An 18,182-nucleotide genomic window follows, 5' to 3' on the forward strand; every position below is an offset into this window, starting at 1 on the left:
AGAGATTCGGACTGAAATGAAGAGTGAATGATAAGCAAAACGTCAAAAAAGTTGGAGAAGAAGGAAAAGAAGTGATTGTCGTTGTGAGAATAAATTGGAGACTCTGATAGTATCTGGGTGGGGTTTTTTTGTTTTGTTTATGTTTTTTTCCTGTTCCTGCTATTCCCTCTACAAAATAGACCTACTTGGGGATCAGGACTAGGTAACTAAAGGGACAGTTCTTTTAGACTCCTTTTACCACTGGGTGATGAGGTTCTGTACTAACTAACAATRAGGAAGCATATGCCTAACTTAGCCACATGTTGCATCAGATTGGGGTGGGTTTACTGCAGTGCCAGTGGGACATCGTGAACAAGGATTTTCCCAATAATCTTCGAAACCTGGGTGCCTGTTAGACTTTCTTGACTCTTGAGAATTTGGATGATCCTTCCTATCCTGGCTGGAAGGACAAGGACCAGTTTCTYTGGCAGATGTTTGTGCAGGGGTCAGGGCACAGAGGACGTTCCCCGAGTCTGAGATGCCGTCAGTGACTTCTTTGCTAAGGAGAAGGACAACCCAGGGCATCCTGGGGTGGTCAGCCTGAGAAATGTGATTAAAATTAGAAATGTGATTTTCTACTGTGTTGCAAATGGCATATAAAAAAGTCACAGGGTGACTTCCTCCTCATCCTGTTTCCCTGCACCTCCCTTCACCCGCAGCACTCACCCGTCCATGACCTCTCCACCAATGCAGTTACTTCCAGTGTTTTCCCTCCCCACCGTGTCCTTCCTTGAACTCCAGTGCGTCTGGGTGTGGGTGTGCAAATGCTCTCTGCAGGCAGCAGCAAGCTTCCCAGGCCTGGGCAATAGTGGGCTGCTGCAGACCAAACAGTAACAGAACAGGCAGCAAGAGACACCTCCAGGACTTGGCAACGTTCCTTGCTTCCTTCTTTGCCAAGGCAAAGGGCTGCCAGGGCTGTGGGAAGACTCGTTGACGTTGCGCGGTGGGGGAGTGTGATCTGATAAGAGCAAGGGAGGCTGTATTACCTGCCGAGGCGGTGCAGGATCAGAAGCAGTCCTCCCACAGTTTCTCCAAGGAAACCTTYTCCTCACCCTCCCACACACCAAGCAAGAGCTCATGTTCCTTTCCCACCTTCTCTGCAGTTCTCTTCAGAACTCCTGCTTTCTCTGGAGTTCTTGCTGGAGACGCCGTATTTGGGGGTTGTGCCATGGGGTTTATCTTAATGGGTCACCAGCACTCCGTTCTCTGGTTGAACTGGAGTTTCCCTCCTCCAGGGAGGAGGGAAAATTGGATATAGCTGTGTTGGTGGTAGCCATACAACCAGGTGATCATATGCTCACTGTCCCACGCTGTGTTCATGGCACCACATCCTGTGCCTAGKAGCTCAAAGTAGTTTTAAGGCTGAGTAACCTCCTCTTACTGCTGCCCAGCTGATGCTTCTGCCTCTCAAGGCAAATGTAAACATGGGCTGATTCTGCAGGTCGCACCATGTTGAATCCTCAGCCTTTGAGCAGTCTGTACTAGCTGTCACATCCATTAACCTAGGAGAAAAGGAAGCAAAACCAAGGGGACCTGAGAAGGCAGAAGCTGGGAGAGAAATGGAGCAGAAGATTGAGCATTTTATGGGAAGAGGAGTTAGAGATGCATAAAAAACGCAGGTGGAGAAAGGAATTTGCTGGAGATCGGAGGGTTAGTCTGAGAGCATGCAAAGCCCTTGGGAGYGCCTTGTGTTTCATTCCTCATGGATGTTCTGCACATGTTGGAGCACTTCGGAACATGTTGCCACCGACTYGCAGGGCACCTTGTGCTGCTGCTGCCGTCAGGGTCTTGGTTTAGCTTCCTCCAAATGTCATCACAGAATCACACAGAATCACAGAACCCTTAAGGTTGGAAGGGACCTCTAGAGATCATCCAGTCCAACCCCCTGCTCCAGCAGGGACACCCAGAGCACGGGGCACAGGGCGGCATCCAGGCGGGTTTGGGAGATCTCCAGAGAAGGAGACTCCACAACCTGCCTGGGCAGCCTRTGTCTGTATCCCCTGGGCAGTTTCCATACTACAGTTCTGTGTTGAAAAAGTAAGGCCTGGTTTTGAAAACAAACAAAAATGCTTAATCATTTCTTAGTGAACACTGAAGCTGGAGGTTTCCGTTAAAATAGCATGTGCTGATGGAATCCGAAACTATATACATGCTTATACACAATAGGGAAAAGTTAGGATTTTACAGGAAATCTTAATTTTAGCCTTTCTAATATTCTAATACTTTGTTCCTGTCCCTTAATAGTATTATGAGAAACAATCGATGGTTTAAGTTGGAGCTCGGCTTGTCTATATGAATCATTATCTGAGGAGTTGAGAGCAGAATCTGAAAAGTAGTGTTSCGTATTTTATACTCAAGAGTTAAAAGGATTTAAGTACAGGAGAATGAATATATGGTCTGGTCTAGTAGCTCCTAACCTGTACTAGGAGCTACTGRACTAGGAGCTACTACTCRGAGAGCAACTAAGATGATTAAGGGAACGGAGCATCTCTTGTATGAGGAGAGACTGAGTGAACTGGGCCTGTTTTCTCTGGAGAAGAGAAGGCTGAGAGGGAATATGATTAACATGTGTAAGTTCAYGAAGGGAGAATGCAGGGAAGAAGGGGACAAGCTCTTCTCATTGGTGGCCAGTGATAGGACAAGGGGAAATGGCCATAAGCTGAAACACAGGAAGTTCCATCTCCAGGTGAGGAGGAACTTCTTCCCTGTGAGGGTGACAGAGCCCTGGAACAGGCTGCCCAGGGAGGTTATGGAGTCTCCTTCTCTGGAGGTCTTCCAAACTCGCCTGGATGCCGCCCTGTGCCACATGCTCTAGGTGTGCCTGCTTGAGCAGGAAGGTTGGACTAGATGATCTCAAGAGGTCCCTTCCAACCTTGAATATCCTGTGATTCTGTACTCTGTCCTGCTCCTCCAGCCTCTCTGCCTTGAGTCCARTTCCAGACTCCTCACACACCAGTTGCCCCTCTAGGGACCCCACACTCAGCCAACCCCGTTCCCTCAGGGTGCAGAGATGGTAGAAGGACTCAGGGGTGTAGGGGACAGGGCTGGGAATTGTTTCCARCATTTATCCCTGCCAAGAGTGAAGGGTTGCTCCTCATGTTCTGTTTTTCCACCCCGAGCACCTTCTCCCAGATGTTGAGGTCTTTTATGCTTGTTCTCCGGGTACTTCCCTGCCCGGTGCTCCACAGCAACACTCGGCTTCGTGCCGCTCCTGGCCTTCATGGGAATGTGCATCAGCAAAGGGAAGCCAGCCATTCAGCCCAACCACCTGCTTTAYTGCAGGCCATTCACTTTCATTGGGCACCATCTATCAGGCCCAATGCTTTGGCTGCAGGTTGTAAATTCTCTAGTCCAGCTACAGTGTCATATAAGTTGGATACGAATTCCTGCCTCRCTGCAACTACAGGATGGAAATAGCTGTTCAGTGCTGCTTTCTTTCCTACAGTACTTCTCAGTTTTGTGGGTTTTATCCGATAGTAGTAGAGCAATATCTTCCTTAGCACTTTCCTGATAGATTGTATTTTTTTACTGTCTTTAAGCTCGCCAGCTGTTTTTGTTTCACAGACTCTTTTAAGTCTGCTTGTAAATCCTGWTTTAAGAAATTAGTGGTCATTAACCTAGGCACTTAGTCATTGACATTTGCTTCCTTTTTCTCCCTGCATTAAACATATGCATATGTGCACAGAGTTTATGGAGGATTTCAGACCAGGGAGCTCTTTGTGTRCCATTAGGGTGGCCTTAATTTGCAACACGTTATTATTTCTCTTCATGTTCTGTTCTTGTTTGTTGGTTTTAAGCTTTGACAAACTGGCTCCAACAAAGCTTCAGATCTTTGTCATACTGATTAGTGACATGCTCTGTTTACACAAAATAAAACAACCAGAACAACCTACACACTCGCTGATTTTTAGCTCGGTACATAATACCATGTCATTGTTTTGTAGTTACTGTGTTCACAGTTGTCATTTATTATTTCAGAAGCCCTGTGGAAGTTCTGGTTTACACAAGTTGACCAGCAAACATTGCCCAAGTAGAATTAATTCAGGAAATCRTTTTTCTTTCAGCCAGAGACTTGAGGAACATTTGGTCCTGTTCTCCTTAGGCTCTTGTTGGCATGTAACGGAGTTCCCGTAGCACTCCAGATCAATACTACTAGTCAGAACTTCAGTTGGTGAAAATTCAAAGTCTTATAAGTGATTTGCTGCTCTGTAACCTGCAGTGTTGCCTTTGACCCTCCTGTTCTTGCAGCTCTGTCTGTACTAGGTAGTTCAAGCCATTAATCTTTTAGTGCTTCTGCGTCACGTCAACTTTCAGCAATACCAGCCGTATTATTTTTCCTGTTGTAAAAGAGGATGAACATAGGGATGTATGAAGAGAAATATAATTTGTAAAGCACATAAGGCAGTTGGGCATTGGTGAAGCATTGGGTGGACTGTTATGTACAGTCTTGGGCATCTCATTAAATGTGATGAGTAGGAGGATAGTTGAGGAGAGAGAATGATCAGAGATTTAGAAGAGTGAGGGGAGACACAAATGCTCACAGACTTCAAATAAGGAGAATATTTCAAAAAGAAATAGTTAATCCCAGTCGGCCAGGATGAGTGAATCCTTGGTGGCTGGGACCAGCAGTAGTGGCTGTAATAAGTGAGGGATGTTCTGGCAGGACGTAAGGAGAAGTTTCTAACCATTAGCTAAACATAGGAATAATTCATTCTACAGGTGAGTATTATTAATCCTTGGAGGGTGTTAAGAAGGAACTAGACACAGAGGTAGGACCTACTAATCCTGGCACATAGTTGGTACTCCAGGAAGCCACTTTTCTTTCCATAAGTATCCCCTGTCACCTTTCTGCTGCAGCACAAGAAGGAAWTGAAAATTCTCTAAGAGGGAGATGTTACCTGCTCAAATGCCTTCCCACAGCTTGCCCTGAAAGTCTTGCACTAAGGTGGCTGCAGTTAGTGCATCCCAAATGCTGAGATTTAGGGGGGATTTCTCTTGCCAAAATTCAAACTCCGTTTCCAGTGTATATTTTTTTTTTGCTGTCCTGGGATCCCTTTCAGGATGTGATGTACAGCCCTGATAGCATGTGGGGGCTCCTTGCTGCCTTTGGCACCCAGGGGTGTTACAGTGGCGTCTCCAAGGCACCTTGTTGCAGTTAACTCCCTCTCTTCTGCATCCCTGCTGTCACCGTCTCATTTCCCCTGCTTCATTGCTGCTCTCAGTGTATTCAGCTGTTAAGTTCAGCACATGGCAGCAGTTTAGGACCACCAGCTGTGAAGATACTATTTGAATTCTGATACTCTGGGAGCTGTTTTACAAAAGCAATTATTCCCAAATCTCTATGCTCCAGTGATGCTGGGAAACCAGGCATTTCCTGTAATGGCAAGGAGGTGCAATTGGCTTGTGCAGTGATTGAAAATAGTCAGGTACATCATAGAAACAACAGTACTGGGCCAAGGGAAATATTAGTAAACACCCATACGTTTCTTAAGTATCCTTTTTTAACTGTCACATGCAGGCACCTGTGAAGGTACCAGCATTTCCCTGCACAAAACACCCCCACGCATGGGGTGCCCAAGGGCTTTGAGCAGCATCTGCTCCTGTGGGTGTTGGGTGCCCCACAAGGCCCATTGCTGGGGGGAGATGTGGGTGCTCTCACTCCATACCCAAGAGGAAGCCACCAGCTGAGGTTCCTTATTGCCGAGTTTGTCACAAGCACCTGAGCTCTGCCCATTTCTGCTTCCACCAAGAGAAGGCTCAGGTGGTTCCCTGGGTAATATGCTGATTAACAAAAAGGTCCTGGGAGAATTAATTGATTATGACCTAATGGCAGAGTCTGCTTTTCCCAGCTGTGTCTGAGTGYCCAGAGCATTTTCTTTACGGACCTGCCTCAGCAGTGCCAGTTTTGGAGACTTCCCTGAGCACTTAGATCATGTGAAAACCTAATGAGTCAACGGGAAGGGTGTTTTAGAAAAGCCCCAGTGCCAGCGACTCCGAGGAACGCCTGAAACCTTGCCATTCAGTGTAGTGACCGAGCTCACAGTGTGCACTCACCATCCCCTGTGCTTCCCAAAGAACCCCGTTCCTTTGTGTTTAGCCACTAGGTGGCATTCCTTGCTTAAACAATTCCTTACCTAACTTATTCCTTACTTTTATTTGCAGCCCAGGCCTTAGGATAGCCATTTGGAGATGACATTTCTCGTATTCCCAGACTGATTTCCTCTATAAAAATGCATTATAGTTCTCATATTGTCATACATACCCCCATATGCTAAGCATATATGATTATCCTCTCTCTCTTATTTTGTCCTGCATAGCAAAGCAGCCCTTAAATACAGGAGCACTTAAATAACAGACCCCTGCAACGTTGTGTTCCTGCAGGTATCGGACATCCAGGCAAGGACAGCRCTGCTGGCCTGGGCCCCTCCAGCCAGCGAGCCCGGAGAAGATGCTGACAAGAATAACACACCAGAGGTTTATACCTATGAAGTTATGATTTCCAACACCGGGAAAGATGGAAAATACAAAACCGTGTATAGGTTGGTGTCTGCTGTCGTTATGAAAGTACTAGTGCTTTGAGTTATGTCCGTGAAAGCCTCTTTAAAAGCCTACCTGTTGTCCCCAGATTGAAATAATTAGCAGTTTTGTGTAACTTCGTTTTTGAAGCAGACTGCTCTCTTTTTTTTGAGTAAAATTGGCTTTTATTGGTTTGATATTAAAGCATCTTAAAGCTTCCAGCATCTCTTAGCTGTATTTCAGCCAGCTGCAGTAGAGAATATCGGTTCTCAAGTAGGCAGMTATGCAAACAAGGAGAAATAGAAATTGTATTTGTAGTTAGTTTCTGTGACACCCACCTCTATTCCTAGTTGGGCCATCTCTTCTTTCCGCAGAAATCCTCCTGGCACAAGGCAGTCTTTATTACAGCAAGTAAAGTAAAAAGATCACCAACTAAAGTAAAAAAATACCCACAGAATATAACTCTAGTAGCAGCAAAACAAGCTCTCCACCTTTGAATTTGAGATTTGCCCATAACTTTATTATTAAGGCTTATTATTTAATTATAATTAGTATTAAGACTGCGCAGCTCTTTATATAAAACTGTTCCGTTTAGCTAGTTTATCTTGGTCACTTTGTATGGATTTCTTTGAAGAACATGAAGCACAGGTTGGATTATCCCCACGCTTGAAACTAGGGGGAAAGAAAGGAACTTCTTTCTGTTCTCAGTGAAAGCAGATGAATACATGTCACTCGATGTCTTTTGTGCTTACTAGATTATAACAAGTAGCTTATATGCAATAATTTACAGTTTTCAGATGCKTGGAGAGATGTTTAAAATATCAGTGTTTCTAAAGGGTTTCGCAGTTCTGTGTATTTTAATGTAATAACATGCGTGCATACACATGCACATGCTCCAGCAGACGTGGCTGGTGTTACAGAGAGAAGAGGAAAATAATCATTATAAAACAACAAGAACAAAAAAAAGTGAAATTCAAAAACATGCACCTTTATTTTGCCATATTTAGCAATCAGAACAACTTAACGGGCTGTATGTATTTCTTATGGGTTGTAATTGTGCAGTTTAATGTGAGCGGGTTAAATATATTATGTATCTTTTTAAAAAATGTCTGAGGTTGTGAAACAGTCTCTTAAACCAAATCATATCTCTTTCCAGTGGAGAAGAAAACAAAGTTACTGTAAATGATCTCAGGCCAGCAACTGACTACCATGTAAAGTGAGTATCCTCCATTTTATCCATAAAACTCAATAGTAGTGCTTAAATGTATCATTGTATCTGTGTATTTCATTTCCTAAGCCTTCCAAGAGTCTTTACCTAAAYGTCTCTTCCTTTGAGTCACTTGGAGATACTGCTGTTCTCAAGCCAAACGTTTTGGCTTAGTTGACCCCTCAGTGCAGTTTGGAAGACATAAGATAAGAATGTTCCTGCTTTGTCCAACCACCCRTGCTCACAGAATCACAGGATGGTTAAGGTTGGAAGGGACCTCTAGAGATCATCCAGTCCAATCCCCTGCTTCAGCAGGGACACCTATATGCTCGTTATATCATTTGTCATGTGAACATAGTGATCCTGTATTTTTTCCCTTTGAAAATCCGACAGTTCTGGTAGAATCTGCTGCACCTGAATGTTCTACTAAAGAATCAGCATGGGGTTGGAAAGGTGTGGTTGGGTGTTCTTCCTTCTTCCTTTTTCGTGTGTTGGAGAGTTGCCTTATTTCCTAGTTGGATAGAAATTARTAATATGAATATGCCAGATTATTTTTAAAAAGTAAAATTGCAAGTACATAAATTAGGACTTCCCCAAAAGTACAGGCTTTCCAAGAAATAATTGTAAGAGGAGAGCATCTTCTGAGAAGCAGCTGGAAATGCAGCATATGAAGGATTTGCCTCTCTTGATCCATTTGGAGGCAGCTGGTAGACGAAAAAAAGGGAACAGAAATATTTCTAAGYAAGGACCCAAGTCTGAAATACGTAGTAAGTGCCTCTTTACACATGAAGTTTAGAGCRTGAGCAGTAGGGAGAAAATCTTTTYCCTTTGCCTTGTGTTCTGCTCATAACGTTCCAGGTTATTGTCCTTGTTGCCAAACTGGAAGCAAAACAGGATCGGGTTGTTCTTTATCRCCCCCTCTCATTAAAGCTGGGCCACGATATGACCCAGTGTGGGCTCAGGAGAAGGCAGGAATGGGACCTTAWCTTTGAAGGTCCTTGATATGCGGGTGTTTCTGTGTGATTTCACCTCTGTTCATAGTAGTGTTTATGCATTTTACCCAGTGACTTCTTTTTGAYTTCTTTAACAAAAATAACTTCTTTTTTTCATATATAAATCCCCTTTTCCCAGACTATGTTCAGTTTCTTTCTTGCTCCTTGTCATTGTGGAGTGCACAGGAGAATAGATGGCAGGTTTGCTCTTTGAGACTTAGGCATCTAACTCTCCTTAAACTGGGAGTTAAACAGAATTATGCCAGTCTGAACATTGCTCAAGTCAGAGTAGACCAGAAAGGCTAAGATATAGAGACAACTGAAAAATTACTTATTTGCTACTTCATACAATGGCAAAACATTTTGTGTAACATTATTCAGCTGTTAGCTGTTTGTCCTGCTCGTCATGCTCTTCCCTGTTCTTGAACTCTGCAAAGCCATGTTTCCTGTGAATTGCAGTTGAGGCAACATGCAAACGTAAGAACTTTATATTTTCATAAGCAGATGGTACAGGTCTTATACCAGTGATGGGAGAAAAGGTGATTTTCAAAWGGAACAGGTGAATCAGGAAGGAGTCTAACAAGTGTGAGATACCCAGAAGAAAGTAGCATTGTATGTTCACTCAAGAGACATGCCATAGCTATGCAACTGGGGAAGAAAAGCCAGAAGATAAACCCACATTTCATTTTGGAGGAAAGTAGTTAGAAAAAAGATTTCTCTTTGCTGAGAGAGAAATAAGAATTCATTCTTCTGATGTACATGAAGACCTAGTTCATAGTCTTTATTAAAGGAAAAGACAGGGTGACTCAGCAGCCTGCTGGAGGGATGTTGAAGATATTCTAACAATACCTCTTTTGCTCATCTCAAGAAAGCACATGTAGAAGATGAATAATTCAGAATATCAAGCACATAGAAAGCTAATAATGAGTCTGCAATCTATTACCATTATTTCCCAACCAAAGAACAAGCACTATACATTTTTTAAATACAGCCGGGGTCASTACTGGGCCCGGTGCTGTTCAACCTGTTTAGCAGTGACTTGGACGAGGGCACCCTGAGCAAGTTTGCAGATGATCCCAAGCTGGGTGGAGTGGCCGACGCTCCGGAGGGCTGTCCTGCCATCCAGAGGGACCTGGACAGGCTGGAGAGTTGGACAGAGAGGAACCTCATGAGGTTCAACAAGGACAAGTGCAGGGTCCTGCACCTGGGGAGGAATAACCCCAGGCACCAGGACAGATTAGGGATTTATCTGCTGGAGAGCAGCTCCAYGGAGAGGGACCTGGGAGTCCTGGTTGACACCAAGTTAACCATGAGTCAGCAGTGCCCTCATGGCCAAGAAGGCCAATGGGATCCTGGCTGCATCAGGAGGAGTGTCACCAGCAGGTCAAGCGAGGGGATCCTGCCCCTCTGCTCAGCTCTGGTGAGGCCGCACCTGGAGTACTGGGGGCAGTTCTGGGCTCCCCAGTATAGGAGGGAAAAGTAGAGCTTCTAGAGAGGGTCCAGAGTAGAGCAACAAAGATTAGGGGAATGGAACATCTCTTGTATGAGAAAGGATGAAGTGACCTGGGCCTGTTTAGCCTGGAGAAGAGAAGGTTTGGAGGGGATCTTACCAACATGTACAAATACCTGAGGGGAGAATGTAGGGAGGAAGGGGCCAAACTCTTTTCAGTGGTGGCCAGTGATAGGACAAGGGGCAGTGGGTRTAAGTTGAAACACARGCAGTTCCATCTCCAGGTGAGGAGGAACTTCTKTSCTGTGAGGGTGCCAGAGCCCTGGCACAGGCTGCCCAGGGAGGCWGTGGAGTCTCCTTCKCTGGAGATCTCCCAAACCTGCCTGGATGCCGCCCTGTGCCCCGTGCTCTGGGTGTCCCTGCTGGAGCAGGGGGTTGGACTGGGTGATCTCTAGAGGCCCCTTCCAACCTCAACCAGTCTGTGACGCTGTGTAAAGCTAACTGATGATAATGACAGTATATATATATCCAAAGTAAAGAATTTTTGTCCTGTGGTTATTTCTATTGACCAAGATATTTTCTTCAGTTATTTATAGCCATAACATTTTAAGAATGAGTTAGCATGGCAATGCTGGCTGTGAATCCTCAAAATCGTGGTCTTTGGAGATCATATGTTCACACTTTGAAACAAATGTTACTGGCTCTTTTCCACTTCAGAGTCCAAGCAGAAAGCAACTGCATAAAGGGGAATCCTTCAGAAGCAGAGAGTTTTACCACAATGAGCTGTGAACCTGATACTCCAAATCTTCCTAGGATAACTAATCGGACCAAAAATTCTCTTACTTTGCAGTGGAAGGTAAGAATTGTTTTAAAAAGTTCAGATTTATTGTTTAAAACTCTTCGATTTGTGAGTCTCTTTTTTTCAAACTTGGTTTGTCAGTAAAATGCCAGTTCACTGAAACTGGAACTTTTTATCGAACTTTTAGACATTCATTTATCAGAAGGTTTCTTTGAGTACTTCATCAAAAAGAAAAGGATTCACAGAAAAGTCAAGAGCCTTTATAGATAAAGTTACTGAGGTGGAACAGAAAAGGCTGATTTGAGTTCCTGCCTCCTGCATCTTGGATAATTGATTTCTGTCCTGTAGAACCTATTGCTTTCTTTGTCATTGAACATAAGCTTATTTATGGAAAGCAAATGGCATCATCTGGAAAGGCTGAGATTTGAGCAGAGCAGCAATCTAGCTGCTCAGAAAGTTGCTGTAGAATAGTGTTTTATATGGCTGCCAGAACACTTTTCCAAGTCTGAAATAAAAGAAAAATAAGTAATTCATAATTCATGCAAGCATCCATTGAAAGGAGACCAAACTGTGTTCCTTATGAAGTGAACTTGTCATATGAGGAGCGAGCGCATTGTTTGTTCTCTACTGGATTTCTCGTGATTTGATTAAATGACCAAGATGGGCGTTTTCCCTTTAGTGATTTGATATTCAGGTAGAGGTCTGATCTTCTCTCTTTCCTTTTGCAGGCATCTTGTGACAACGGTTCTAAAATCCACAGTTAYCTTTTAGAATGGGATGAAGTAAGCAACTTCCTCAATTGCATTTTCACTTTGTGTTTTTTAAAAATAGCTGTATGTAACGGTACACATGAAGTTGTATGAAAAATATGACCTCTGTCCGAAGATGTGACAGATACTGAATTCCTGAAGGGATTATGGAAAAAAAAATTCCCTGTTTTTTTTCTTAGAATATATAATTTAATAGATTATTTATTTATTTATCTATTTATTTATTTATTTACATGAATCTATCACTTTTAATAGTGTCATTTTTCACCAGTAGTTAAATACTTTCCTCTAGAGCTCATAGGGGAGACACCCACAAACATCTTCAGATCCTGACCTGCAGAGCTAATCTGAGAGGGAGATGGCAGAGCTGCAGAAGCTGTTTTTTGCCTTCCAACCCTGTGGAGCTGGGAAATGGAGGGGAAAAAATCAGTGTATATGTAAAATGTTATGTAACACCTGACTATTTGGGACATTCTTGAGTTGTGGAATTGTATTACACTTWAAAAAATTAGTTGACTTGAAGCTTCTGTTACTTTGATAGACTAATTAATTTAATAAGGTGATTAATTTATTCCTTTTTTTTTTTTATAGGGAAAAGGAAATGGAGAATTTTCCCAGTGTTATTATGGCCAACAGAAGCAGTATAGGATTACTAAACTATCACCAGCAATGGGGTACACCTTTAGACTAGCAGCCAAAAATGACATGGGGATGAGGTAAATGTTACTGCTACATGCATGAACATGTAACATATATGCACCTGGGTGTGCCTGTTTAGGCAAAGCATGTGCTGGCATACAAAGATCATCCAGTTTGTCTAGTTTGCAGTTTACCTGTGCCATGAATGCAGAACCACTTCTTCCCCAGCGTGGTCTGGCTACATCCTGCAGCTACTGCATATGGACATATTTACCACACACCTGCTACAAATCTCAGCCGCTTGGAAGCAGCTTAGCCTGCAAATACTGCAGCCACTTTGGCCAGAGTCACCCTCACTCCCTTAGGAACCTGCTCTAACATTTGTACACGGTGGCTTTTGTGTCTGATGTAGTGACTGCTGCTGTGAAAATGTGGGGGAACCTGTTTTTCTTTGCAGCCGAGCTGAAGGGCCAGTGCCAAATCACTTGTTAAGCCCTTCCAAACTTGTGCTGACGCTGTGCAGACCAGAAGGGCACCTCTTAGGGTGCTCTGTGCTGCCCTTTGAGTGAGGCAGACTTGCTCTGATGTGTTGACAGACCTGGGGTAGTTTCTTGAGCTCCTGTAGCAATTTTCCAGGACTTACCAGCCCTCCTTGTATTTGGAGCTGTGGTGACAACAGTGTAAAGATGTGTCACTAATTCTACTGGAAGTAAGGAAAAGTACAGTAAGGAAAAGCAGGAAGTAAGTGTGAAAAGCACCATGTTCACCTGTGAAATGGGCACAATACAACCCTGCAGAATCATCCTGAACTTCTAGAGCTTATTATAAATGTTTAGGGTATGTGGGTAGGGTATCTTTAATAGCTGCTTCTCAGGATTTATAAATCACAAACTTSATTTTGAATTTTTGAATGAATGACCTCAGGCTTCAATAAAGGGTGCAAGAACTTAAAAAAGAAAAAAAAACCTTTTCTTTATTTTTCTGCTTATAGCTACATTATTGGAGGCATCAGTTCCTGGGAGTGATTCCTAGGCCTCAGGTGAAGGGTTAAGTCTGACTGATAAGGAGATTCGCAAGGAGATGTTTCAGGGAGCAGTAACTGCTTGGACAGTGTCGAAAGACTGAAGGACAGGGTGTCAGACCCGGGGCAGTGTAACTCATGCTGGAGAAAAGGAATCTTTGGCAGACTGCTGAATACATAGAAGCAGCAGCTGGTTCAGGAGGTCTTGAGATGCATGTTGGAAGCCTTTGGAAAGCGCCCAGGGAAAGCAGTATTGGAGACATTCCTTAGTCACTTTTGGGTCACGTTAGTCATCTGCTTTGGGAGACTGTCTCAAGACCCAGTGATGGGCTAAGTTGACTTTTGGTGTGCTCCAGCACAGCCATTCTTCCAGTACTGTCTTCTGGAAGTTGTTCCTGGGATTCGGTGTTCACTGAGATGCTYCTGGATTTTGTCCTGAGGGCAGTGAGTTGGAAGCAGTGAGAAATGAAAGACAGGGAATGAGCAGAGAGTTAAGCAGGGTCCAGTGCTCAAGTCTTCGTCCTGTTCCCATTTATTTCTTGAATGTAAATGTCCCCTCTAGCAACATTTACAAACATTGCACRTTTCTGCAGTGTAGGCTAGTGGGAAGCACTGAGCAGCAAAGGACCCTTTTCTTCAACTAATCACACCAAATGTRGCTATAAATCGATATTGCATAGCCCTGTAGAGATGCACTTTTTTGTCTTTATAATATTATTTAAGGAGTCTCTTCAAATAATATTTACTAAGATGGCGCGGCAGGGTTTTTTCGTATTTCATAAASTTGAGAACCTTAGGCCTCTGGAGACCGGATTTTGTCTAAATGATGTTATGAACAAAAATAGATCATTGACTTTGCAAGTTACTCGTGTTCTTGGTCCTAATTCTGATCACACAGGAAATATTGGCTAAACAATTGGAAAATGCAATCTGAGATAGATAGTATTATTGTACTTCCAAGGGATATTTTAAGAGCCAATCCACTGAAGGAATCACTGGAACTCTCTTAGTTGATTCCAGTGTGTTTTGGAGTGGTTCGAACAARTCAAAAAAGAAAAAAGCTCTGTTGTTTGGTTAGGATTTTTAGTATGCTTTTTGTTTTTAATACGTTTCTGAGATGACTGCTGCAGTGGTTGTTGGTTTTAGTGTCTGTCTGCCTCTATGTTTTCTTAGCATGCTKACATCATGTTTGTTTTCAGTATATATCATACGTAGATAATGCCTTCGTTTTAGGGATTTTCCTTGTTTCCTTTTCAAGGAAAAAAGTACTATTTCTCCAGGTCTATAAAGTTTCCTCTTGCTTAAGAGTTCCTTCTTGTTTCCTGCTTCCCTGTGCCTTTCACAGGCTACATGTCTGCGTAGCCKTCGTGTCCATTTGGTCACAGCACCTTCCTGCTGAGGTTGTTCAGGAAAGTCAAGTTTCGTCCACAGACTTCTAGACTGAAGTTGTATCTTTGTGAGACCAGTTTTTGTGGATTTAAAAGAAAAATGAGAACAGGTCTCAAGCCTTTCTTCCAATCTGTTAAAGCAGCAGCAGAGGTCACAGAATCACAGGATGGTTGAGGTTGGAAGGGACCTTAGAGGTCRTCTAGTCCAACCTTCCTGCTCAAGCAGGGACACCCAGAGCACTTATCAAATATCCATGTCAGCTGGTTTAGAGTGAAGGTGGGTGTATTTCAGGCCATCTGTGCAAGAGTGGCAGTGCTTTCCATCCCTCTGCTTCCCAGTCGCTTTTTCTTTCTGTAACTTTGCAGTATGAAGTACATAAGTTTGCACAGGTCACTGCCCAGGAAGCAAAATGTATTTTGGAATCTTTCCTATATGCTTTTATTTCTTTGCATTTCCATTTTGAATACACCATTGTACAAGTTTTAGAGTAAGGACTTAATATTAAAAAAAAAAAAAAAAAAAACAAAATCTTGTGGTTAGCAAAACATACCAAAATTGCACAAAATTATTTCAAAAGTGCCCCAAAGTCTTTCAGATACGAGCACACACACCTTGTTTGTTGCCTTGTTCAGACACTTTGCTGCTGACCCACTCGTGGGCAAGTTGCTAAGTTAYTTGCATGCACCAGCTTGCAGGTCCCAGCTCGTGTGTCCAAGAAGCCGTCCACGCTGTGTTCACTAAGAATAATGTTGTTCTGAGTATTCATTGCTGCGTGTAGTTAGTTCACATCCTGTTTGTTTTAAACAGCGGTTTTAGTGAAGAAGTCCTGTATCATACCTCAGGCACAGCCCCAACCACACCAGCAAGCCCTTTGCTGATTAATGCTGGAGTTACTTGGTTATCTCTACAGTGGACTAAACCCTCAGGAACACCATCAGATGAAGGAATCTCCTATATATTAGAGATGGAGGATGAGAACTCAGTAAGTGTAGCACACTTCTTCTCAATTAGATGAGAGAYTGTAATGATGCACGCTTACATTTAAGTGTAATTGTTAGTATTTCTACTGAGCCATTCTRCAAGGAATGTTTTAAGGTGTATTAGTGACGCTTCGTAAAGTTAAATATGTTGAAATGGTCACAAGTTCTTTACTTGTTTTCCTATCTTGCCAAAGCTAAACTATTATTTTACATGCTGTTTAGTCTTATGTGCGGGCTTGGGCAAAACTGAATTAAAAGAAATTGTCTTTRCTGTGACCAAGCCACATAGCTTCATCATTTATTATGACAGTAATCTTTATGAGTCCAATTAAATCCTAATCCTGCAAAGGCTTTTACACTTCTTTTAACTCTGTGAATGTGGCTGAATATGTGAGTAAAAACTAAATCTTCCAGAAGCTGAAACAAAGTCCTTGCAACATAAAGTGTGGTTCTTTGAGATGTCATTGCAGTCATTCTACCTTAGTCGTATTACTGAGCCCTGTTTTACCATCAAAATTGTTTAGTGKCATTCCTATTGACAGTAAATACATTTTTGTTCTACCCTTCTTTTCTCCTCTGCTGAACTGGAATTGCATGAGAATTGTTGGCTGTGATTTTTTTTCACTATTTTTATACTTTGTTTCCATACACTAAATTCCATGTGCTAGAAGTAAAATATCTTATGTTTGCAAAATGAAGTTSGACTTTTTACTTTGCAGAGAGGCACAGTAATTACCACCAAAGCACAGGCTTTTTGTTGTTGTTATTGTTGTTTTATGTTAAAATGATGTTACCCAGTCTGGTCTATAAATATAACCTTTCAAATAATCCTATTTAATTCTGCAGGGATACGGTTTCAAGCCAAAATACGATGGTGATGATCTTACCTACACAGTGAAGAATCTGAGGCGTAGTACAAAGTACAAGTTTAGGGTAAGATTTTTCCTGTATTTTGTGTTTTATATGCAAAAGAGTAGCTTGAAATTCTGACTTGGAACTGGGGGAGGGCTTRCCTCAAAGAAAAGCAAATTTGCTGCCAGTGCCTCTTACACTTTCAGCCTCTTAAGGCAGTAGCAGCTCAACACCTGCTTCATTAAGCCCCTCTGTAGCAGGAATGGGAACCTTGGCTTTGAAAAGGCAGAGCAACTGCAGACATCTTGAAATGTGTCATYCCAGCTGGTGACTCAGTGATTGCAGCAGTTGTGCATTGTGTTTTTCTTCACATTTGTTTCTGGGTTGCTAAGATGTGGGTAATACCACTTGGTACAGTCTATAAGCAGACTGTAAATGCATCCAAAAGGGCTGGGGTGCAGAGCAGCCTTGACCCAGAAGCCACAGTCAGCACTGACACAGCACCCATGCCCAGGGCACTAAAACATTCAGATCCCTGAGGTGCTGACCCCGCTCTAGGAAGCCCTGAGGGTCTGGCCTTCCCAGCTCAGGATCAAGCCATTCTTGAACACTCGCATGCATTTTGGAACAAAGTTTATTATTCAAATGAAAAATACTCGGTTTTTCTTAAATCTGTGAATAGAAGTCTCCGTTCACCTCCACAGAAGATATAAAGGAGAAACAAATATTGTGTTAATTAGGTCTTCATTTTTTATTAGATGGGGAAATACTTAATTAGTAGTAATGTTAATTAAGGCTTTTGCAGGAGGCTTTATAACCATTGGAAAGCTTACTATACATGTAGGTGCTAACTGTGCCTGCTTAGCTTCTTTTTTTAAGAGCACAAAGACAACCAGATACCTGTTGATCATGTAAAGGCTATTTGGAGATACCAGGCCTGAGAAGCCTGTTTGCTCACATTTCCTCCTCTTAGTTTGTCCTGACATTACAGCCACCAGCCWAATTCTGCTGAATTTTTAAACAAATTTAAAAGCCACATGACGCAATTGATTTTTACATAATTGTAATTTCAGCTGATTTGAACCTTCCCCCCTCTTTTCAGGACCTTTAGTTTTTCACTAGGAACCCCCAGGAGTTCATGCCAGGCAAACTGTAGGCACAACCAGGCTGTGTCAAGAAGAACAACTTGTTTCCTTAGGACCACAYAGACGTCTCAGTTGGCAGGAGCTCCCACTCTGCCATTTTCTCTGYTCTCATGGAGATAAATACTTAAACACAACCAGATCTTTTAAACTTGTACCCCCTGCTTCTTGTCCMCTGCCATAACTACCTGCCAGGAATGAGATCTCCCTCCAAAGCTCTCTCTTCTCAAGGTAGAGCAAACCCAARTCGTTCAACCTTTCCACAGATGTAGGTTCCCCCCCTGCTCAGCATCTTCCTGTCTCTCTGATAGGCTCTCCAGTTCCTCAGTGTCTCCCTTGAAATTGGAGGGATTCTTTTCTTTTGTTAATGCAAGATATTATATTAT

The 18,182-nt window shown here is 42.9% G+C and overlaps 1 protein-coding gene across 3 annotated transcripts in view; it reads left to right on the forward strand.

Moving 5' to 3' along the window:
• The window catches only part of FNDC3A (fibronectin type III domain containing 3A), a 105,861-nt gene that overhangs the window by 70,565 nt on the left and 17,114 nt on the right, over positions 1–18,182 (forward strand). For all 3 annotated transcript variants that reach the window (XM_026053277.1, XM_026053278.1, XM_026053279.1), the window contains 7 exons: positions 6,421–6,578; positions 7,712–7,771; positions 10,922–11,060; positions 11,732–11,785; positions 12,365–12,489; positions 15,630–15,804; positions 16,649–16,735. In XM_026053277.1, coding sequence (XP_025909062.1) covers positions 6,421–6,578; positions 7,712–7,771; positions 10,922–11,060; positions 11,732–11,785; positions 12,365–12,489; positions 15,630–15,804; positions 16,649–16,735 — 798 coding nt within the window. The remainder of the gene's footprint in view (positions 1–6,420; positions 6,579–7,711; positions 7,772–10,921; positions 11,061–11,731; positions 11,786–12,364; positions 12,490–15,629; positions 15,805–16,648; positions 16,736–18,182) is intronic.

Source organism: Nothoprocta perdicaria, unplaced genomic scaffold (genome assembly GCF_003342845.1).
Source record: "Nothoprocta perdicaria isolate Ctin4 unplaced genomic scaffold, notPer1 scaffold_98, whole genome shotgun sequence".
Taxonomy (NCBI): domain Eukaryota; kingdom Metazoa; phylum Chordata; class Aves; order Tinamiformes; family Tinamidae; genus Nothoprocta; species Nothoprocta perdicaria.